This window comes from Puma concolor, chromosome B4 (assembly GCF_028749965.1).
Source record: "Puma concolor isolate L17-30 chromosome B4, mPumCon1.1.hap2, whole genome shotgun sequence".
Lineage (NCBI taxonomy): Eukaryota > Metazoa > Chordata > Mammalia > Carnivora > Felidae > Puma > Puma concolor.
In genome coordinates, this window is record NC_141673.1 from 87,651,672 (window position 1) to 87,676,344 (window position 24,673).

At 39.0% G+C, this 24,673-nt stretch overlaps 1 protein-coding gene across 1 annotated transcript; it reads left to right on the plus strand.

Moving 5' to 3' along the window:
• On the plus strand, positions 1 to 21,986 carry LDHB (lactate dehydrogenase B). The gene is made up of 8 exons (XM_025930340.2): positions 1 to 156; positions 3,455 to 3,589; positions 10,954 to 11,071; positions 12,292 to 12,465; positions 14,123 to 14,296; positions 18,323 to 18,440; positions 19,899 to 20,022; positions 21,618 to 21,986. The coding sequence occupies exons 2-8, from the start codon at positions 3,461 to 3,463 to the stop codon at positions 21,783 to 21,785; spliced, it is 1,005 nt and encodes a 334-aa protein (XP_025786125.1). The 5' UTR covers positions 1 to 156; positions 3,455 to 3,460; the 3' UTR covers positions 21,786 to 21,986.
• The last annotated feature ends 2,687 nt before the right edge of the window (positions 21,987 to 24,673 follow it).

Here is a 24,673-nt window from a genome sequence, read left to right on the forward strand (position 1 = left end):
GCGGCGATCGGGTTTCCAATCACAATAGAGGAAGCTAAGAGGCTGTGGGGCGTGTGGGCCCCGCCTCCTCCTCTCTCCTTGCAGATCCTGGGCCGGAGGAGACGCTTGCCTCTGACGGTGTCTTCTTCACGCGACCCTTACAGCCGTTTCTCTCTGGTAGGTTTCAGCCCAGGACCCCGAGTCCTCGCTCAGGGACACCGGGTGGGGCGTGCAGGGGAGTCCTTGCGTAGCGACACTAGGGAGAAGGACCAAGAAGGACTGCCGCTTTCTGGGGCCTTTCGCCCTGAGCATCCGGCCTGGGCCTTGCTCAACCCCAGGGCGCGGGCGGCAGGCCGTGCCCTTCGCTGGGGAACGGGAAGGCAGAGCGAAGGGGCTGCCAGAGCCCCAGGCCTTGTCCTCACCGCCGCAGAGCTCGCCTCCAGCCTGCGCTGTATCAGGGCAGAGACTTGTTGCATTTGCAGCTTGCCCTTGACCGGTTTATGGCGGCCGCATCACCCCCAGTGCCTGCTGCTGGCCGGAGCCCGGACACGTGCTTGAGGAACTAGGGGCGGGAGAGGGAACCCGACAACAGTGAGGGCTGGCTGATCTCCAGCCTGGGTATTGGAATCCACCAGCACGGTAATGGACAAATGCCCCTGTTTTTGCGGGGACGGGGGTGAAGGATTGGCCCTGCGCTCCAGTTTTCACCCGGCCACAGATCCAGGCCTTCTTGGCGATGCAGGCCTATTCTCTTCTTCTGGCCTCCTTTCTTCATGCTTCGGGTGCTTTGTTTACTTGGCCAGCTTTGGGTGTTGAGAGTAAGGAAGGGCTGGAATTTTCCCTAGAGACCTCCTGGGAGATCTGTGTTTGCCGCCTTCCCTTGTGACCTGCTGCTCTCCGGGGGCCCGCGCGGGGAGGAAGAGGTGGCCTGTGGGCGGCGAGCGACGCAAGCTGCAATTAGGGCCCCGGGAGAGCTGGCGGGGGCGAGCGGGCGGGCTGGGACTTGTCTAGTGGAGGAATTATATGACAAAACATGGCTTTTTAACCGGCCAAAATGGAGGGGTGGCCTCCAAAAAGGACCTTTTTACCTGAACCTAAAGCTGTGGTTCATTGGCTCATTTCTAATGATTTATATGCGCCGGGAGGAGGTAGGGGTGGGAAGGATGTCCACCAGCGGAGGCGCTGGACCCGAGGTTGGGATGGAAAGGACGAAGAGTCAGCGACTGTTACCCTTTACCATTCTGTTTTTTATTATTATTTAAAAATTTTTAATGTTTATTTATTTTTGAGAGAGAGAGAGCATGAGCAGGGGAGGAGCAGAGAGAGAGGGAGACAGAATCTGAAGCAGGCTCCAGGCTCCAGAGCCCCACGTGGGGCTGAACCCACAAGCCCACGAGATCATGGCCTGAGCTGAAGTCCCAGGCTTAACCCACTGAGCCACCCAGGCACCCCAACCCTGTTTATCATTCTTTTTCCTTGCAGCCACCACTCAGATCTTAGCACAGACCTGCATATATAATAGAGAACATTTTCTTCTAATTTCTTATAACTCCTATTAAGGAAAAAATTTTAAAGCACTTTTCTCCAGCAAGATCTGAAAGAAAATATGTACTGGCTTCAGTCTCTAAACTGTAGTTTCTGAAGTTTCCAGAATTAATTTAGAAGGTTTGTCTGAACAACTAATCTGTATATAGCAAAGGTTTTTCCTTTCCACCCTTACTGGATTCTATATACAAGGATCTTAAACCAGCTAGATGTAATGGAGAAAACATGAGTATTTTGTGTCTGTGTTCAACAAGAAAAGATGTGGTATTCATCAGATTCTGCTCAAAATGCAGGACGTGTGTGGATTTCTTTGTAAGACCATCCATTTGTGGAGACAATTGTACTAGGTTGGCTATTTTTTCTTTAGCACCGGTGAGAAAACTGCAGATGTACTCTGCAAAATAATCACTAAATGTAGTTCCTACAGATGGGGTACAATATTTTGGGCAGGAAAAATAGCTATAGAACAAAATAGTTGTCACATAGTTGTCTTCCAAATTCAAGTACTTTATTTTTTTTTTCCAACGTTTTTATTTTTATTTTTGGGACAGAGAGAGACAGAGCATGAACGGGGGAGGGGCAGAGAGAGAGGGAGACACAGAATCGGAAACAGGCTCCAGGCTCTGAGCCATCAGCCCAGAGCCTGACGCGGGGCTCGAACTCCCGGACCGCGAGATCGTGACCTGGCTGAAGTCGGACGCTTAACCGACTGCGCCACCCAGGCGCCCCCAAATTCAAGTACTTTATACCAACTTAGAGCCTTACCAACTCAATTACTTAACATATACAGTTACTAAATGAGGTGTTGTTCCTTAGTCCACTGCAGATGTGAAACAAAAAAGGAGACTGGAAAGCAGGGCACGGTTTGAAATAGTTAAATAGGTACAGTGGACCTGACAATCTAGCATAAAAAGTAAAGAGAAAACTAAACTAATAATGGGTTACTATTATAAGTGATTGCTGCACTGAAGAAAGGGCTTTGTTGAGACCTGTACTCTGTCTCTTTAAGAAGTCAGGGCAGAATATTTTGTGTCCTAAGTTGCCACAGAATTGGCAAACAATTACTGAAGTTTATTTCAGTAACTTTTGCCATTTTAGTTATCCAGAAAATGCCCCTGATTATCTGACGTCACAGATCAATTTGGTGTTACCAGATGGAGTTTTCCAACAGATTTTCCTTTCTTTTTCTTTCTTTTTTTTAATGACTGGAACAAAATTACAATTCAAAGGCTGATATTCTCCTAATGTGACTCCCTGGAAGGAAAATGTATTAAGCGTGTACCTGCCTTCCAGTTAGCTTCCAAGGTGCACTAAGCAGAATTTAGAGTAATATTTCTGAAGATTTTACGTAAACATTCATCACCCTTTTCCTATCACCGTATGGATGTCCAGTACACTGTAACAGGTTTTAAGTGAGACTTAAAGTAGAAGAACCATTCCCTATCTTCAAAGAGTGATAATAACCATTAGCAGTAGGAATTATATTCATGACTGGCCATTAATTCTTTTAGACCAAGCTTACATATGGGTTAATATGGGACCCTAATTCAGTTTACATAGTTACATATAAATTCTTTATGAGGGGAATGGAAACAAGTAGGCTAATCTAAATGTAAATATTCATGTCTTTCAGCCAATAAATGAACAGCCACAAGACAAAATTGTTGCAACTTGTTAAATACTAGCACAGAATCACAGGCTGAAGAGAAGGACCCAAATTCTTATGGCTTCATGGAAATTTTTGTTTTAATGAAATTCTCTATTAAGCAGGCTACATGGTTCTTTAAATAGATTTTGTGTTGGAGAATGTCATTAGGGTAGTTTTCAACCATGCCATAGTTCAGAATTGCAACAATAACATTGTATGGATTATTCTCATCTGGGTTTCACATGTGGGTGTATGTATAATGTTTTGATTCTTTTCTTACAGGGCACAATGGCAAGTCTTAAGGAAAAACTGATTGCACCAGTGGCAAAAGAAGAGGCAGCCGTCCCAAACAATAAGATCACTGTAGTGGGTGTTGGACAAGTTGGTATGGCATGTGCCATCAGCATTCTGGGAAAGGTACATTTCAAGAACACCATGCATGATAATTTCAGCTTGTGTATACAGTCTCTTTAGGCACTTCATGGTTTTATTGTATCTTTTAAAAGATTTTTTTTTTCCTGAACAATTTTAAATAAGTTACAGACCTTATGACACTTCACCTTTAAATACATGAACATGCATTTACTGAGAATGCTTTCCTTATGTGACCACCATAGAATTACTATACTCAGGGATGTTAACATTGATACAATACTGTTATCTACTGCATAGTATTTGGAGTTAAAATTCTCCCAACTGTTTTATAGCTTCTTACGGTTGTTTTCACCCCAATCCCAAATCATATATTTTATATACTTGACATGTCTCTTCACTCTTCTTTAGTTTGGAACTGTTACTCAGCTTTCTTTGTCTGTCTTATCACTGACAATTTTGTAGAGTGCAAGTCAGTTTTGTAGAATGCCCATCAGTTTATGTTGGTCTGATGTTTCCTTGTAATTAGGTTCAGGTTAAATTTTGGGGTTATCATTTGCTGACGTCATCTTCTTGGGGCATCACACACATCAGCACGTGACAATCAGCTAGTCTTATTACTGGTAGTGCCCAAGATGCCCTGGTTTGAAGTGATGAGTACAAGATTTCTCCATTGCAGAGGTCCCTTTACCCTACATAATTAATAAATAATCTGCACAGGACTTGGTGAGGTTATAGAAATAACCTTCTAAGTCCTTCAGAGTACATTTCCTAATAGGACATAAATTCTCGCATAATCAATACGGTTATCGGCATCAGGAGATTTAACACTGATGTCATACTGTTAGCACCTTCCACCCCTGAAGACTTTTCCCTATATACTTCCATAGACATCTGGCTTCCCGTATATATACTCCAGGTAGGTCAGGCCATTGCTTTTTTTAGTCTCCAAGGACTTTTGAGGAAAGCGGCCTTTTCTTATTCACCTCACTGGATTGATTCCTTGAGCTTTCTGAAGGCTGCCTTAAATGTAGGAACCCTGCCCTCCCTAAAAAATGCTGCTTTGCCTTCAGTAGAGTGCACTGTCCCTTTGTGTTATATCTGAAGGCTGCCCGAACAATCCTAGCCAAGTATGTTTCTGTTGCAAAGCTTAAATTCTCAAGGAACAATTGAATACATTATCAAAGAAAACAACTAAAATATGTAGTACACACCAATGAAGGTTTTCTGCTTTTACACTTTTCTAGGTAGTATTGACTTGGTGCCTGTTATTAGGATGGCTGCTTCCCAAATTGCAGGGAATTGAAGCAATCACAGTTTAGTGCTCACTGTTCATGCCAGTTAAAATGAAAAATATTCCAGCTTACATGTCTTTTAAAACATTTATCGAATATGTAACCATATTGAAAGTACTTTCATAAAACCCCTCATTTTAAACAACAGCCTCAGAATGGGAGGTGTTCATATCCTGTTTTCAGATGAGGCAGCTGAGGTATAAAGAGATCAAGCAGCCTGCCCGCTGTCACAGAGCCGAAGGGTAGAGGTGTGTTTGTGTTTTGTTTTTTAATTTAAGTAAACTCTACCCTCAACGTGGGGCTGGAACCCTCGACACGGAGATCAGAGTCACATGGTGCACCGCCTGAGAGAACGCAAGTTGCCCCAGTAGAGATGTATTTTGAACGCGGGCTCTGGACCCTTGACCATAGCGCCTCCAGTTTCTTTTTATTCTGTGCTAGTATGTAGGCAGTTAAGAACATAAAGGTGTTAGTAAAATACGAGCTAAAGATTTTTCTTTCCTCCTGCTGATCGCAAAATTTGGACCTTTTGGGAAACAGCATCTGAGCCGTCATTCCATGAAAAGTACCTCTGGTTTTCATTGCAAACTTAAAATCCCCTTCAGTCAATAGCTTGTGACTGTTTGCAGTTATGTAACACTTTGGCCCAGTTCTAGTGCTTGGGAGAACAGCCCCAGCTGCTAACACAGTAGGAGTCTTCTAATTTCAATGCTACGAAGGAGTGGCTGCCTTTATTCAGAGACCATTTTACTAATTAAAAATGTTTAAATCTTATTTTAGTGGGTGAGGATTAAAGTGCTTCAGAATTAGGATTCATAGTTGGTAAGGATTATAAGTGCCACTAATTTAATAGATGAAAAGAACGGTGCCTACTCTGTCGGGGGTTCATATATGACTTCATTTACTCCTCAAAAGCTGGTGGGGTATTGCCATCTCTGTATTACAGTTGGAAAGAAACAAACTAGAAAGGTAAGCCACTTGGTTAAGATCACACAGAGATAGTAAGTTCCTGATCCGGTTTTGAGTCCATCACTGGACTGGTGTGCTTTACAGAGAATACGCATTGCTTTCTCCCCAGGAAGTGAGCCAAGCTGCGGCATCAGAGATAGAGAGGTGAGGAGGCCCACACCTTTGCTAGGCCTGAGAAGGCAACTGAGGCTCCCTAGTACAGTGTCCCATTACCACCAAAAACTCAAGTTATTTTTTGCTTCTTTTGCTCACTTTCCCCATCTTCATTGCCTTTATATTAAATGTAGTAAGCTTTGATAAAAATTGTAGCTCCTGTACTTGAAGTTTCCAGTAGCTTCACAGGACACAGGATACAGTTCTCAAAATCTGAAACTTCACAGAGCAAGTTGGTGGAGAGCACACACACCTCCAGGGGGTACCATTCACACAGTGTTAGCAACACTTTTCCCATCTCTGAGTTTATCATTTACCATCTGTCATCTTTCTCCAAAATACCATGCTCATTTCTAAAAAAAACCCTTTTCCAGGAGTGCCTGGGTGGCTCAGTTGGTTAGATGTCCGACTTCTGCATAGGTTGTGATCTCATAGTTTGTGAGTTTGAGCCCCACATTGGGCTCTATCTATGCTGGCGCTCAGAGCCTAGAGCCTGCTTTGGATCCTGTGTCTCCCTCTCTCTGTGTCTCCCTCTTTCTCTGCCCTTTCCCCACTCTCTCTCTCAAAAATAAATGAACATTAAAAAAGAGAGAGAGAGAGAAAAAAAACCTTTTCCTTCCATTTTCTGTCAGCTGGAATGTTCTACCCTAGACCATCAATGTTGACTTCTTCCTTTTTGATATGCCTTTGTAGGTAGGCAGTCCCTGACTATCCAATATCAAGTTAACTTCCTTCCCAGAAACTTTATTTTATTCATTTATTTTTAAATAATGATCCTAATTCATCAACTGCAGTAAATTTTTTTTAACATTTGTTTATTTTTGAGAGACAGAGTGTACATGGGTGATGGACAGAGAAAAAGGGAGACACAGAATCTGAAGCAGGCTCTAGGCTCTGAGTTGTCAGCACAGAGCCTGGCGTGGGCTCGAACCCACAAGCTGTGAGATCATGACGTGAGCTGAAGTTGGACACTTAACTGACTGAGCCACCCAGGTGCCCCCCTCTTCGCAGAAACTTTATCATCACCCTTCCTTATGGTCTTTTTTAAATGTTTTTATTTGTTTTATTTATTTTGAGAGAGAGAGAGAGAGAGAGAAACATGAGAGCGCCTGCAAGCTTGAACAGGGGAGGGGCAGAGAGAATTCAGAGCAGGCTTCCCACCATCGTGGAGTGAGGCTGGATCTCACTGTGAGATCATGACCTGAGCTGAAAGAGCCACCCAAGCATCCCTGCCTTATGGTCTTTATAGAACTTCACCCTCTGTTAGAAATCATCTCAAATTATTTGCTTACTTCCTGTTCCCTGAGATATTCCATGAGAGAAGCGACTTTGCTGAATTTGTTCATTACTGTGTTCCTGATTAGTAGAATAATGTCTGGCACATTTAGTAATAAGTATGTATTACACAAAAATAAATGTTTCTGCTATTCCTAGTAATCACTTACATTTTGTCAAGTTTTGATCGTAGCTTTTCCTTTTCCATGGCTTCTATTGCCAAATAGAACTCCTGCCCTACTGCCAATCACAGGCTCTCCATGTTAGCTGCCAAGGGGAGGCTGTGAATATTAACTGTATCATGTTGTCAGGGTCTTGCAGAACTTTCATTCCATGCAAGGTTATCATAAACCCTTAGCCTCAGTGTTGAGCTGCCGTGGAGTATCTATCCTCACTTACAGTCATCTAGCCGTGTGCTGGTGGTACAGCTATGGCCTGAGAAGTCTCCTAGGAGCAATGCAATTACAGGCCTATTGTGAAGTAGTTTTAAGAGAACAGGACTTGACTTAAAAGTAGGACATCATTGGGGCGCCTGGGTGGCTCAGTCGGTTAAGCGGCCGACTTCGGCTCAGGTCATGATCTCGCACTCCGTGAGTTCGAGCCCTGCGTCTGGCTCTGTGCTGACAGCTCAGAGCCTGGAGCCTGTTTCAGATTCTGTGTCTCCCTCTCTCTGACCCTCCCCCATTCATGCTTTGTCTCTGTCTCAAAAATAAATAAACGTTAAAAAAAAAAAAAAAAAGGACATCATTAAAATTTGGTACTTGTATTAGACTGATGAATAACATAGACTGAAAGCCCAGAAAAAGGCCCAAGCAGTATTTACTAATATAATATAAGTGGCATTCCACGAATTACTGAATAAATGGTGCTTGTCCATTTAGTTCATTATTTGGAAAAAGTTATACCTTTTCCTCCCACAAAATTTCATGCAGATTAAGCACTTGAATGTAAAAATGCAACCATCAAATACCAAGGCATTGATGGCAAGTAATTTATTGGCTAAGAAGGTCAAGAGGCAAATATGGCCACCTCTGGTCCACACAGGACTTTAGATTAAAAGGTATTTTTGTTGTATGTTAAACAAAGGGTCAGATTCATCAGTGATGTTCTTGCCTTCTACCTGACCTGTTCCTTTAATAAGATTACTGCTTTCGCAATTAAGCCTTGCTATTTCAAACTATTTTAAATATGTTAACAGCTTAAGTGAATTCATAGGCTTTATATTACAGGTTATTCCCTGCTTTTTGAAAGCTCCTGTTCCGCCATTTTGCTTTTACTGAAAGACCTCCATTAGTAGCTGTTTTCGCTAACCAAACGAAATCCCAAGAGGGAAACCCTTTTACCTCAAAAAGGTAAAAAAGCAAAAAGCAGTCAGAGTTTATTTTGTTACAGAGGCAGCACACACCCCAAGCAGTGAGTGGCCCCACCAAGCTCCTTCTCTGGGAACCACACCCACTCAGCATCTCAGCTTCAAGCTGCTCAGCTTTGAACTGAGCATCTATCCTGTACCTCAATTGAATTCTGTGCATCTGAGCAAAATGTGTCCTGAGGTATCATAAAAGCCTAAGAGAGGCTATTTTGGGATTTGAGAATTCTCAAAATTTTCCCATATAAGTTAATGGTAATTGCTTCTGTTTTATGGCGTTTCTGCTTACAAAAGTGTTGATAGAACATTCTACTTTATGATAGCGGGGGAAACCTGTGTATGAACACAGAAGGAGATTTATTTCAGTCCAACAAGTGTCGGTACTTAGTCACATATCTTCTGTTTTGCCTGCCCCCACACTCGGAGGATATTCAGTCCTGCAGATGCAGCTAAATTCAGTGCTACGATTATTTTTTTCAAGTGTTGCATCTCTTCCTTCCTTGCCAGCTGAGGATGAGCTTCTCAGCCTGTTCTCTACACCCACTGGTTGAAACAAAAGACAGGATCTGAGATCCTGTGACATCCTTTTCCACTTAAGCCCGAAATTGTTTTGCCATGCTGACTTTAGCAGCACACATGTGGTGTTACTAAAATAAAAGTGATATTCCGAGTGCTTAGTACTTTGACAGAATATTATGGCTATTATTAACTTATAATGTATTGATTTAAGGTTTAAAAAACACAAATGAGGGTTTGTGGATCTTGTCAGAGGCTGCAGAGGAACAAAACCATTTAAAAAGTATCAAAACCTATTTTTAAATAAAACTTGCTACCAATCAATGCCAGTATTCGATAGATGTGGAAATGAGAATATAGTTACTCAGTAATCCCCAATTCACAAAATGGTTACTTCATAAATTTGCAAGTCAATCTGTTGCTTGGAATTAACACATTGGGAGGTTCAAGTCTTAGAAACCCTCACAAGCAAGCCTATTATAACTCACTTCTTGAGGCTAGCAAGCCACTGGGATTCTAGAGACTGCACGGTGCTCATTTGTTGGCTTCTACAGGGAGCAGGACCTGCTTTGACTGGTAAACTAAAGGAGGTCAAGTTTTCTTACTGGTTTCTCCCTCTGCTGGCCAGCCCTCCAGACTTCCTGAGTTCCACCCTGGACTACTCTACCTTTCCCTTCAAAGTGCTTTCTGAACCCAATTACCTACCCTTTTCACTATCAACACCCCTCTCCTGTATATTTGATGACACTATCCTTAGAAGCAGTATCTGCATTTTTAAGTGGGCTTCAGTCTTGATATATCATATTAAGCTAATTCTTTTGCTAACAGCCCTGAAGACAGTAAAGGCAAGGACTCTAGTTAATTTTGGTGGGAGGGATAACTACTTTTTACAAAGGTTTCACAAATTTGAAAGCTGAAAGGTTGTTTGGATACATCTAGACTAACAACCTCCCCCCTCCTTACATTTCCAAGAAGAGATCAAGTTCTTACTAAAGTAAATATCATACGTGATTGATAAAAGGATAACCCAAGGCTTTGTTTTCTCCCATTCTTCATGTAAAGATATAGAGAACATGTAAACATAAAACATGTTACATATAAAACGTTTTATGGAATATAAAATTATGACACTGGATCAAGATTAGATAGTATATTTGTTGACTTAGACTTTTATTTTGAATGAGTAGCAGAGGATGACAATTGGAATAGAAAACAAGAGAGCTTAGAGAGTGGGGAAGTTTGGGTTGATCACAGGAGAATCTGCTCCTCCTGGACCCTCCCATCCATAGGATGCCTCTTCCTTTCCCCATCATGACAGGTCAGTTCAAGACAACCTGGGGAGTTCAGGCTCCAACCAGGGCTTCAAATTCTACTCTATGCTCAAATTATTGATGGTTTGAACCAAATTTTTCCTCTGAAAAACCCTCCAAACTGGAGGTGACTTTAGGGATGGACACTGCCCAGGGTTGTTTCTGGGTCTGGGTGAATCTTCACCACCCCTCATTAATGGGAAGTCTTGTATATTCTAAGACTACTGTTTAACTGTTGGTTTCATGAGGAATCTTTGTCTACATATTCTTAAAGTGATTTGTATCATGGTAATTGAATCCTAGTTGAGTACTAGAAGGTAAAATTTAGAAAAATCAATGTTTTAAGTCTTAATAATCATAATTCAAGACTTTTTCATGCAGTTTAAAGAGCACACCTAACTCCATGGTAGAATTCTCAGGGTTTTTAGACACTTGGTACTTAGCCATTTAAAAGGTCCCTGTTGCGCCTCTGCTGAGGTGCCCTCAAATGGCTTAGGGTTATAACGCCTGTTCTTGTGTTTCTAGTCTCTGGCTGATGAACTTGCCCTTGTGGATGTTTTGGAAGATAAACTCAAAGGAGAAATGATGGATCTGCAACATGGGAGCTTATTTCTTCAGACACCTAAAATTGTGGCAGATAAAGGTAGTTGCATTTCATGCCCAAAGTGATCTAATAATAGATGCCCTTACTCTAATATAAAATTACTCTTCTATCCTGCTGAATCTAGCGTTGGTGGTTTTTCTTTCCTTCTCAGTTCAATTCATCCTCAAGGACAAACGCAAGTATTACCTCTATGAATTCTTCCCACATGATTTCCACACATCTGATGCATAACATTTTAGGAAATTGTATCATAATGCTTGTTTATGTGTATCTGAGAACAAGAATGTTTTAGACCCCCAAAAATATGTGCTCAGAGTAATTGGAGTGCTTTGAAGAAGCAAAATAAAATTAATATTCTGTCCCTGTTCTGGGTTAACACATGTATGCAGTGATATTGCCACCATAGCAGTATCTAAAGAAGAAATGTGGGCCTCAAAATAATTTCTATTACTAATAGCTGCTCTTCATTGAATTACTAGTGTCTGGGTACTGTGAATTTTTTGAATATCACATTTTACCTCATTTTCCCAACCAGCCTATGAGAGATAGATCTTACTACCTTCTTGTTGTAAGAGGAAACTGATAAAAATATTAATAATCATCAAAAGTCACATAGCAATACAGTTTATGATGTGACTCAACCATAGCTATTGAATCTAATGATCACAATCAGGTCAAAATGTCTACATTTTGGGAAGTGTGGCACACTTCCTTGAGGAAGAAAACATTCTCCAGAGAAACACAGCTGCTACAAGTGAATAGGCTTCCTCAAAATATTGAGTATTAGAAATTAGTTTCCAGCCAACGACAAATTAGTTTCTCTGCCTTCCTTCCCCTTCATAGATTGGATTAACATTACAAACCTAGAAGTGTCCTTAAGTCCCTTTTTTTGTTGGAGGGCTGCCTGTTGAACTTTGGACTCACTGTTCCTGTTTTATCAAATTACTAGCAATCTAATATTCTCTAAAGTCAACAGCATTTTGAATTTGTTAGCCAGAAACATAATTTAAGGCCTTCTTTATTTCCCCGGTCCGTTCTCCGAACCAGTTGGATTGCTTCTACGTAGCTCAAAGAGGAAGAAGTCATTTCTCTTGAGCATCGGACTTCAAATCCTTATAATATTGAATTCTTGCATACATAATTCTTACATAAGTTCTAGAAGCTTCTGTATGTTCAGTTTCTAGAGTATCTCATATATGATGTATTTTGATGCAGAGTTGTATTTAAAGTACCTTCTCTTTTTCCTCCTCTTCTTCAAGATTACTCTGTGACTGCCAATTCTAAGATTGTGGTGGTAACCGCAGGAGTCCGCCAGCAGGAGGGGGAGAGCCGGCTCAACCTGGTGCAGAGGAATGTTAACGTCTTCAAATTCATTATTCCTCAGATAGTCAAGTACAGTCCTGATTGTATCATAATTGTGGTCTCCAATCCAGGTATTTTATTACAGTGATGTCTTCAGGTTCATTCCTGTTAAGTTAAATGTTTTGGGGTTTTGTTTTATTTTGTTTTTTTGGCTTAAAAAAATATGTTCTAGTATTTGACTAGCAGAATCAATTCTTGAAGTAATACTTGTGTCTTCTGTTATTGACCACAAAAGACTAGTGTTTTCAAAACAAATGGCAGAGTCCGAGGCCAAATGTTTAAAACTGTGAGAAGAGTTCTGTATAAAACAGTTGCATCTGTTTCTTTCATCAGAGTTTGTTGCAGAGTCTAGAAGCTTTTTAAATTTTCTAGGAAGATTATCCTGGGATTTGTAATGAAACATTGAAAGGTGGCTTCTATTTGTAAGAAACATTTTAGCATATTTGACCTTCTGCTGGCCAAAAAGTGTGTTCTAGTGGCATTGAATTTGAGAGTAGCTTAAAAGCCATTAGTCAGTCTAATTTTAAAGATAGAAATAGACTATCTTGATGGACAAATACATGCTGATGCCAAATGTTACTTGCTTTTTTCGTTAAATCAACATTTGCAAAATAAACATTAAAATTTCTGGTTAGAGAGAACTAAAACTTCTGGTTAGAAAGAATTGCATTATTTCATCTCAATAGTCAGAAGCCACTCTCTGTTTCACACTTGTGTCTATAATTTGCCACCAAACATACTGTTTATTGGTGAGCATAGTAGATACATTGATAAAATGATAAAACCAATGGTTTCTGACACTTCACGTTGAGAAAGATTGTGAATAAGAACCAGGGGAATCCTTATGGCTTGGGGAATATTGAGACTTGGGAATCAGCAAGGATAGAGATTCTATTAGTATTATTGTCAGCAATCCTGGATGGGGGTTACTAAATAGCTCACTCTTATATATGAAACTTGTTGCAAGTACATAGTGGCAGATAGGCTTGGAACAGGAGTAGCAGATAGCTGGCACTCAGGAAGTTGCTGTATCCTGTGCCTAACGCAGACATTATTAACTGGTTATACAACTTTCCAGGTATAGCTTCAAAGTCTTAACTCTCCAGAGAGTTACTCCCACCCAATCAAAGTTGCCAAGGAAGAGTTTATAATATCCCATCCAAAATGACCTTAAAATATCATAACCAAGGTCTATATATGTGTGGAGGTGGAGATTGCAAGATTAACCTCTTGCCTTCCTTGTGTGCACATTTTATCCTTTTGACAGCTTAGCCTGTAAGTGCTGTGATCCTGTCTAGACCAGAAAGTTTTACTCTACGAAGTCTCAGGGCTGTGCCACATCAGGATAGAAGTTCTATCCTAGACGTCCTTTCATTAAATACTACCAAATGTAAATCCCTTGTATTATCACAATTGCTTACTGATTAGTATTTTGTGCCCAGGAAAATGTGTAGTAGTGTGTCTTAGTAATTTAGTAACCCATGGTTTTTGGGTTACGATGACATTTATTACTGTCATGGAACATTACAATCGGAAGAAATTTATGGGACGATCTGGTTCTCTCTTACCTCCATTATCCCCCAACTCTGTAAAGTCAGTGTTCACATCTTTCTGGCCGCATCTCAGTTGAAGGCTGGAAAAGTTGGGGAGGAGGAAGCTCCTCCCCATAATTGATGTAGCAGTTGAAATCAGTTTTGATTTAGTCACATATTTTTTTAAACCTTTTAGTGGATATTCTTACATATGTTACCTGGAAGCTAAGTGGACTGCCCAAACACCGTGTGATTGGAAGCGGGTGTAATCTGGATTCTGCTAGATTTCGTTATCTTATGGCTGAAAAACTTGGCATTCATCCCAGCAGCTGCCATGGATGGATTTTGGGAGAACATGGCGACTCAAGTGGTAAAGAAAAAATCCATAATAATCTTATGTGTACTTATGGTATTATTCTTGCCATTTTGAATTTTTTGTTTTTCAGTTTAGTTTTTCTATTATTTTCACATACTTCATGTTACAAATAAGTAATTTGTGGGAGAATATTTTGATAGTGGCTAGGTAAATATGTATACATTCCTCATCAGTTTTTTGCCTGCTAAGTTTAATATTCGTTGATAATTCTTTATTAAATAAATTGTTACTATAATTGTCAGACACAATATTCAATCATTCCTTCTCTATTTATTATGTTCTACTGTAAAAGAGAGCTTTATCTTCCCCAGTATGTATTCATTTACTTATATAAATGTGAACTCATATTTTTTTATTTTATTCCACAAATGTTCTCTTGCTGTCATCGTAATGCAGAAATTGTCCCAGATTAGGCAAGTAACAGGCTCTTCAAACTGGCTCCTGTGTCTTTTTGACATATCCCAGCATTTTTTGAGCACTTCTTTGTGTCTGGGACAGTAAAGTGCACCATATTGGTGTTATACTTATTGGTGCTATACCTCCCTGCTCCCTGCATGTGCCGTGTTTCCTTCGAAGAGGAATGGTGTTTAGAAACCAAGATCTCCTAGGTTTGCTCATGATCCTGGTATGTCTCTGCTTCTACGTCCTTTCAGTGGACAGAGGTGTTATATCCATTATTTTTATTGAAGGGGGAATAAATGGGTAACAAAAGCTTTTACATAACCAGTGTACTATTCTATAGTGTAAAATAAATCTTGCTTTAAATTAAACCTGATTTGGGGGCACCTGATTGACTTTGTCGGTAGAGCATCCAACTCTTGATCTTGACCCTGAGGTCGTGAGTTCAAGCTCCACAATAGGCATGGAGCCTACTTGAAAAAAAGGAAATGAGGAAAAAAAATGAAATCTGATTTTTTTTTTTTCAACGTTTATTTATTTTTGGGACAGAGAGAGACAGAGCATGAACGGGGGAGGGGCAGAGAGAGAGGGAGACACAGAATCTGAAACAGGCTCCAGGCTCTGAGCCATCAGCCCAGAGCCTGACGCGGGGCTCGAACCCACGGACCGCGAGATCGTGACCTGGCTGAAGTCGGACGCTTAACCGACTGCGCCACCCAGGCGCCCCAAAATCTGATTTTTAATAAGTCATTAATAACTGTCATTTAAGTAGGAAAAGATCATTTGGTAAATATCTCAAATATGTTTTTAGGAATTTAAAAAGAATTGTTGGACATAAATTAATCATTATAAAAAGACCGACATTAAAGTTATATTGCACTCCAATTCTTTTATAATGCTTTTTTTGAAACAGTTAAAAAAAACATTTCTTTAAGTTAATATTTCTCCTTTCATTTAAGTTAATAATTCTGTTCCATGGGATACAGAAATATTAAATAAATAGGGCTGGTTCAGTCGGAAGACCATCCAACTCTTGATCTCAGGCTGAGTTCAAGCCCTGCATTGAGCTCCACTCTGGGTGTGGTGCCTACCATATATATATATATATATATATATATATATATATATATATGTATATATATGTGTGTGTGTGTGTGTATACACACACGTATCGATGTATATATGTATATGGCATATACACATATATACGTATACACATATACACATATGTATATATGCATATACACATATACACATATGTATATATGCATATACACATATATACGTATGTATACGTGTATATACACACATATATCTAAAATTTAAAAATAGGGGTGCCTGGGTGGCTCAGTTGGTTGAGTGTCCGACTCTTGGTTCAGCTCAGGTCATGATCTCACGGTCCGTGAGTTTGAGCCCCACATTAGACTCTGTGCTGACAGTGCAGAGCCTGCTCTCTCTCTCTCTCTCTCTCTGCCTCTCTGCCCCTCCTCCCCTGCTCACTTTCTCTGTCTCTCTCAAAATAAATAAACTTTAAAAAAATTTTTAATTAAAAATTTAAAAAATATTAAAATAAAATTTAAAAATAAACTTAAAACATTTTTAAATGAATTGATATTTCTATTCCAAACAATTTGATGTAAAAACACTTATGAACAATTCTGATTTTATCTTATAACTTTTAAGCCTATTAAACTAAAATACATTGTGTAGGCTAATGGTGTAAAACTGTAATTGTCCACAATACTTTAATACTGATGATCGTCTTTATTTTACTACATTCATATCTGTCCCATATGCAAGGAACTATTTTCTCCCTAAAAGGTTAAGGTATAAATTTTCTTTTGAATTTAGTGCGAGTATAATGTGATTTTAGTTAAGCATTTGCTTTGGTGTAAGAATTTGGACTTGTGACTGTTGTGTTTGTGCTTTTTTATATAATCATGCTAATTACTATTCAGGCACCTTGTACCACTTCATTTGAGAATTCCTAATATCCAAGGATTTGCTTGAATTTACAGCCTATATAAAAAACTCTCTAGTGTACAGTGAAAATTCAATCAATGCTAGTTATTATACTGTGTGGTTATTAGAACCACACATCTAGAAGTGATAGTATGTGTCCTACAGTTTAAGGCTTGCATCATAATGAAGAAGATAAGGCAAAGCAGGAGTAGTGGCTTATTAAAGATCCTTCAGCAGTTAGTGGCATATCCAAAAGTAGAATCATGTCTTCTGACTCCTATCCAGTCTTCTATTCACTCATCACTGTCATTTTTTCTGAAACGCTTTTTTTTTTTCTATTTCCACATTGGACCTGTATTGTGTACAACCCTGACATTGATTATGTAGATTTCATAGTTTCATCAAAAGCCATGAGAGTACCTTAGTTTTCCCAAGAATTAGCCTGAGTTCACAGAAGTGGTGGACTTAAAAGGGAGTCTTGTTTGGGCATGGGTAGCTTTGCCCTTCATAGCTAGTTTTAGCCATACTAGACTTCACCCATGCTTTTGCTCATATTTCCTGAGTTTACAGTGCTCTCCTCCAAAGGTCCCTGAGGAACCATACTTATTTCTCAAGCTCCTCTTCAAATGCTTATTTTTTGTAGCCCCCTTTTTTTAATGTTTATTTTTGAGCAGGGGAGGGGCAGAGAGAGAGGGGGACAGACGATCCGAAGTGGGCTCTACACTGACAGCAGAGAGCCAGATGTGGGGCTCGAACTCACGAACCATGAGATGAGCCAAAGTTGTATGCTTAACCAACAGCCACCCAGGCATCCCTTTGCAGCCCTTTCTGACACCCTTTACCCTTAAATTAAAGCAGACTCTTATGTTTTATTATCCTTTCTCCATACTTCCATGATAGCTCATCCCATTGCTTTACTTTCCTTTACCTGCTTCTCCCAGTAAATTCTGAGCTTGTCGACAGCACAGAACACGTCCTCATTCATTTTTGTACATCTACCTCTTTAATATAATATATACTTTTGGCTGGGTAAAGGTAAGGCTGGCACAGGTAAGGGTGTTCTTACGCATCAAGCCCTCCAAAAGATGTAGTCAGTCACTGATAGACCTTTGCTGTGCCTCTGGAGGCATTCCTGGAACTATTTGATCCAGTTAGGACCAGAAAAATTCACTGTGGTTACATGGAGTTTCGTTCAAGGGATGGACTAAAGTTGGGACATGAAAAGAGATAATTAGAGTATATTTGGACCTTATCATAGGATTTTTTTTAAACTTTGCTCCACAAGAAAGAGGTTTATTATGTAAGAAAAATAAGTAGGAAGTTAACAATTTCTCAAATCTAAAGTTTAGGGTAGTCCTGAACTGAAACCCATTGTGATTTCACAAACCTAGAGGGAGGCAAGGAGTTTCATATTCTCTGTAAGTAATGACACAATAATTCTGTGTTGCACCAAAATGGTTGAAAGTTAAAATGTCAAATGTGTGGCTGTTTGAAAACACATGTCTGCCTTTGGGGGAAAGTTTACTGGGCCAGTTGTCTTGGGAGCAGTTTCAGGGGGAATTCACTAACTTGCCTCTGAGGTGAAATCTGAGCTAAGAGAAGAAAATAGGTTTTAAAATAGTGTCAGAAATCTATGAAATGTTTATCCTTTTTCTCCAGTGGCTGTTTGGAGTGGAGTGAATGTGGCAGGCGTTTCTCTGCAGGAACTGAACCCGGAAATGGGAACAGACAATGACAGTGAAAATTGGAAGGAAGTGCATAAGATGGTGGTTGAAAGGTAAGTAGAAAGGGGTTGATTTAAAATGGTTAGTTTCATCTTTATTCAGATAAAATTAAGCTGCCATATAAGTCCCCCTAGGGAAAGCAAATATTTTTCTGGAGAAATTCTGTTATATAGGGAACAGGAGCAAAATGTGGAATTAACAAGTGAGAAGGGAGAAAGGCTTCCCAATTGTCTCTTATCGATAAATAACGTTGACTTAACCTAGAACCTGGACACTGTCTTGTCATTGCCTAAAATGAATGCTTTCTGATTGATTGCTAAAAGTATGAAAGCTGTGCTGTATTTACCATTCCACACTTAACTAAAGAGGTCTCCCTCTTTTATCTCTCTCTCTCTCTCTCTTTTTTTTTTTTTTTTAAACTAACCATCTTCCCTTCTGTGACCTTCATGCTTATAAAATAAGGTTTCATTCTGGAATAGAGTAAAAGATTATGGGCTTGGATTCAAATCACGACACTGGCACTAACTACAGTCTTGCAGAAGCCATTTAACTTTGAAGTTAAATCTCAGTTTTGTCCCCTGTAAAGTCATATGGTAATAGAATTATTATAAAAATTGAGTCACAAACACATACATAACACTGGTGAGCATTTAATAAATGCTGGCTGTTATTATTTGCAGAGAATTGCTTACAAGGCTTTCTCAAACATGGAATTGTTTTGCTTAGTTTAAATGTAATGATTTTTTTTTTTTTGGAGGAAAAGATTATTTAAAACTGTGAAAAGATTATTTAAAACTTAGCATTTCAGTTAACGTAATCCCTTTATTTTACAAATGAGAAAACTGGGACTCACCCTGGTAATATAACTTGCACAAGGTCTCCTAGCCAGTGATTGCATTAAATGCCAGTTTCCTAAATTCTAATCTTGGTTACTCCTGCTACACCATGACCAGAGCCGTTGTGGGTTTCAAGGTGTAAATTTTAAGCTCAGAAAATTGCCAAGCAAGGTATTGTCTTCACTGTGCTGTTACCTTAGTTAGTCATAGTATTCTAGGTGACAGTAAGTGGGACCTCAAAATCAAGGTATATTTTGTCGTTGGAATATGAAGGTCCTTTTATTTTCATTGTTTCCTGATTTCCTTAATAACTTTGGGAATATTTATGTTTATGAATATGAAAACTTGTTGGAAAAAATATTTTTACCACTGTGACTTTGTAAATATTCATGCATATAATAAGCTGTTTAAATTTATCGAAACATTCATATAAGAGCCTTCTAGGTAGTGTTTATAACTTTAAACATTTTTACATGTATGTTAAGTCATTTAACAAACTTGTAAAATAGATACCATTGTTATCTTCATTTTATAGAAGAAGACACTGAGATAAGAAAGGTTTACTGAAGATTGCACAGTTAATAAGAGACAGAGCAGAAGCCAAATCCAGAGTCCAGTTTCAGTAATTATTAAGTCTGATTTCAATGATCTCTTTATGATTCTGTCTTTCCTTAGTGCCTATGAAGTCATCAAGCTAAAAGGATACACCAACTGGGCTATTGGATTAAGTGTGGCTGATCTCATTGAATCCATGTTGAAAAATCTATCCAGGATTCATCCAGTGTCAACAATGGTGAAGGTAAGAGAAACTGTAACAAATATAGTATAATTTTTAGTATTATATTCTATGAATAGATTTATTTAAAGAAGGACAAGATAGTCTCTGATTTTTTCTGAATCTCAAAAGTTTTATGGAAATTTCTCTTTTTTTCCCCTTGTTATTAAATATTAACTGTGAATCTTTTTTGACACATTCTCAAAATGTATAATAGCTCAAGTTGACATATTAATCTATAGATTGCCTTTGCAGTATCTGACACCTTAGCAAATTTAGTTCAGTTTAAAAGCTATGATATACCTCAGTAGAAAATGATTATTTTTCAATAAAATTAAGATTGTATTAAAACATTGTGTGACTTAACTGAATCATTTTCCACAAGTTGGTGGCAGGGGTGAAAACATAAGAGGAAAATGCAATAGATTAAAAGAAATATGCAAAAGAGAAAGATATAGAAGTATTTAGTGGTAAAATGTGGTATTAGGTGTTTGTGGTTTTTTTAAATACTATAGCAAAATTTAAAATAAGTATGGCAAAAATTTGATAACTCCATTCAGACTTGGAGTGCATGTTTGGAATTTGTTTATCTCTATTTTGATGTATGTTCAAAAATGTGTTTTTATTTATTTTTTTAATGTTTATTTATTTATTTTGAGAGAGAGAGAGTGAGTGGAGGAGGGGCAGAAAGAGGAGGGAGAACCCCAAGCAGGCTCCATGCCACCAGCACAGAGCCCAACACAAGTTTCAAACTCACAAACTGTGAGATCATGACCTCGAGCCAAAATCAAGAATCAGATGCTTAACTGACTGAGCCACCCAAGTACCCTGTATATACAAAAATTTTGGAATTAAAAGTTTAAAAAATAGGAGCACCTGGCTGGCTCAGTTGGGAGAGCATGTGACTCTTGATCTTGGGATTGTGAGTTGGAACCCCACGTTGGGTGTAGAGATTAAATAAATAAACTTTTTAAAAAAAGTTTAAAAATATATATAAAAGTAACTTGTTTGATGTAATTAAATAATCCAGTTAGTTATATGGTTAAATTAACCCTGTGAATAAATTGATTGCTTTATAGAAACTGATAAAGTATTTTGGAAATTGTACTATTTTTTCAGCAACTCTTGGATGTTGCAGAAATCTTGCCTCTGAGTGGCTTTCAATAACTTATTGGAATTAAATGGCTTCCAATTACTTCCAATTACTTATTCTTGGTCAGCTATCACCTGAAATTCCTGAACTAAATAATTTTTAAAAATTTAGGATTTCATGAAAAGCAGCCCATTAAGAAACATATTACAGTGCAATTTAATGTGAAGACATATATGAAATTTTATTAAAGTATATCTAAGCAGAGAGGGATGTGTCAATAAATGTAATAAAGTACTTACTACTTTCTTAGAAATTTCTAGTTTTATCCTTTATTTTGTATATTCTTTGTATAAAATCAAATTCAAAATGTAAGTATTTAGAAAATATAGGCCTGTAAGTGTTGAAAATTAAAGGATGAATTTGTGTTTATCTTAATTCCTACATTTCTTTCTGTTTGAACATAGGATCTGTGATCATTCTTATCTGTGGTTTCATTTCTTAGTCTGTATTTCTCTTGTTCTGGCAGGGAATGTATGGGATTGAGAATGAAGTCTTCCTGAGCCTTCCATGCATCCTGAACGCTAGGGGATTAACCAGTGTTATCAACCAGAAGCTGAAGGATGATGAGGTGGCTCAGCTCAAGAAAAGTGCCGATACTTTGTGGGACATCCAGAAAGACCTAAAAGACCTGTGACTTCTGGCTTCTAAGCTATAGAAATTTAAAACTACAATGTGATTGACCGTGAGCCTTTAGTTTTTCATCCATATACATGGATCACAGTTTGCTTTTATCCTGCTAAATATGTGAATCTGGGCTCACAGAATCAAAGCCCATGCTTGCTTGGTTTAGTGCTTGCAATATGAGCCCTTGAACAAATAAAATTATCTTAGTGTGCTTCTGTTTCTGGGATTATTTCTTTAGTGATTTCTGAAAGATTTCAGTCAATATTTCAAATAATTCTTCCCCCCTCATAAAATTTCCTAAATTTGATCATCTCACTCCATTTTCTACATTTGTTCCTCCAAACAGCATGCTCTTTGTTACAATATATGACATGATTTTGTTACTGTCATCTTAAGAATATGATTACCCTTTTATTTTTAAAGACATAATTTTTTTAGAGCAATTTTAAGTTTACAACAAAATTGAGAGGAAGGTATAGTGATTTCCTGGATAGATGATTCTGGACTGCTGTGCATTGTATGATGGTTAACAGCATCCCTAGCATTTGCTTATGAGATGCTGGTAACCCATCCCTCCCCCTAGTTGTGTCAAACCCAAATGTCTGCAGACATGCTAAATGTCCCCTGGGGAGCACAAAATCACTGCTCTAAAGTATCTGGATCCTCACTGTATAAATGAGGAAACTGAAATATCGGTACACAGATGGGCGCTCAGCTTCTAAGTAGCAAAGAGTTGGGATTCAACACAGGTATTATAGCTTCTTAATCCCCCCCTGATCACAGTGTACTATACTGCAGTAAATACTAGTTACTGTTACATTTTTATATCTTTAGGATTTATAAAATAATCTCAAAATCATTCTTACATTTAATATTCCAGCATGTTATGAAGGTATTCTATATTACAGAAAGGTAGACAAGGTGTTAAGTTCCTTTGCCAGTCACATTTCCAAAGTGAGTCAATCTTGGTATAATGATCATACAGATGTAAGAAGAAAGGTGTTAGAAGGTGGGGGAGAGACAGTAAAGTATTCCCCAAACTGAGAAGATACTTTGAGACCAGAAAACGAAGGTGGTGACTTTATACAGTTTATACAGTTTTATTCAGGGTGACTTACTATTGGGGGGGGGGGCCCTCCAAGCAGAGGATGACCTATAGCAGCTGCATAACCATTCTCTGCAAGATCTGGACCTTAGTCCTCTGGTTTAATAGAGCAAGGGGACACACAAGAGCATTGTAGGGAGATCAAAGGATTCACACACACACCTACCTTTAGTTAGGTCTTGTGGTACCACCTGTGCTTCAGGAAGGGGAAAGACATTGTTATCTTTAACAGATTCGTGGGGGACCAAAACAAGCCTCCCCCATTCTGGACCTGGCAGGCATTTCGTATATTAATCTCCAAGGGGCCTGGAACTTAGAACCCCAAGAGAGGTCATTGAGCGAACATGAACAAGATGGAGGGCCTAATTTGGAGTCAGAATTGTCAGCACTCCTACAAAAGTTATACATTGTTCCAGTTTCTATGTGAATGCTGAATTTATAATAAGCCAGAAGTTTCCAAGCTTAGACTTCATGGATCGGTTTAAAAATTTAATTTTGTGGAGTGCCTGGCTGGCTTAGTCAGTGGAGTGTGTGACCCTTGATCTCAAGGTTGTGAGTTCGAGCCCCACGTTGAGGGTAGAATTCGCCCTCACATGAGTACGTGTGTTGAGTGACGTAGGGCATCTCGACATGTTTGCCAACTTTTTATTTTGCCAAATAAGGATGTGGAGGAAAAAAAATATAACCATATAATCTCACCATCATACAGACAAACAGACATTTTAATGCCAAAAGAATGGAAAGGCCATAATCTCAAATTTATCAACTGTCATGGACCATGAACAGAAAGGCAAAACCACTGGGATGCAGAGCCAAAAGCGGGAAGGAGTCTCGGTCCTTGGTTTTCATAGAGATGTTATACCAGCTATGCACTGTCTGCTTCAAAACTGCTTTTACGTTAGAAGTAAATAAACTCCTAGCACTGTTATTTTGGGTATCTCTTTCGGTAGCCAAAGCTCATTCTTAGTGACAAACTCTGTAAGACTTTATTGGAAACAGGCAGTGTACATGTTAGCAAATAACTTTGTATCTAATGGAGATAGACACAAATAAGAATAGCAAAACAAGGTGCTTTATTTTTTACTTTTTTATTAAAAAAAATTTATGTTTATTTCTTTTTGAGAGAGACAGAAACAGTGCAAGCAGGGGAGGGGCAGAGAGGAGGACACAGAATCTGAAGCAGGATCCAGGCTCCAAGCTGTCAGCATAGAGCCTGATGCGGGGCTCGAACACACAAACTGTGAGATCATGACCTGGGGCGAAGTCAGATGCTTAACTGATTGAGCCACCCAAGTGCCCCAAGGTGCTTTATTTTTTAAAATATTTATTTTGAGAGACAGAAAGAGACAATGAGCAGGGGAAGGGTGGAGAGAGAGAATCCCAAGCAGGCTGTGCTGTCAGCACACAGCCCGACTCGGGACTCAATTCGACGAGCTGCGAAATTCTATCCTGAGCCGAAATCAAGAATCAGATGCTAACTGACTGAGTCACCCAGGCGTCCCAAAATAAGGTACTTTAAATCAAGAAAAAAAAAAAAAAAAAACTGAGTTCTCACTTGTTCGACTGGGGTACTTCAGTTATTTTCTTATTCTCTGGGGAAATATGGAAAATGGAACTGCTAATATTCTCTAGGAATAGAGTAACAAGTAGTTAATACATGGGTTCTGATATTCCAGAGGTCAATATCCAAAATGCAAAACTCACCACTGTTTGGGACCAACATAGTATACTCATAAAGGAAATGTTATCCCATATAATTTTAACATTGGAGGTACCCGTGTTGCAAGTTATTT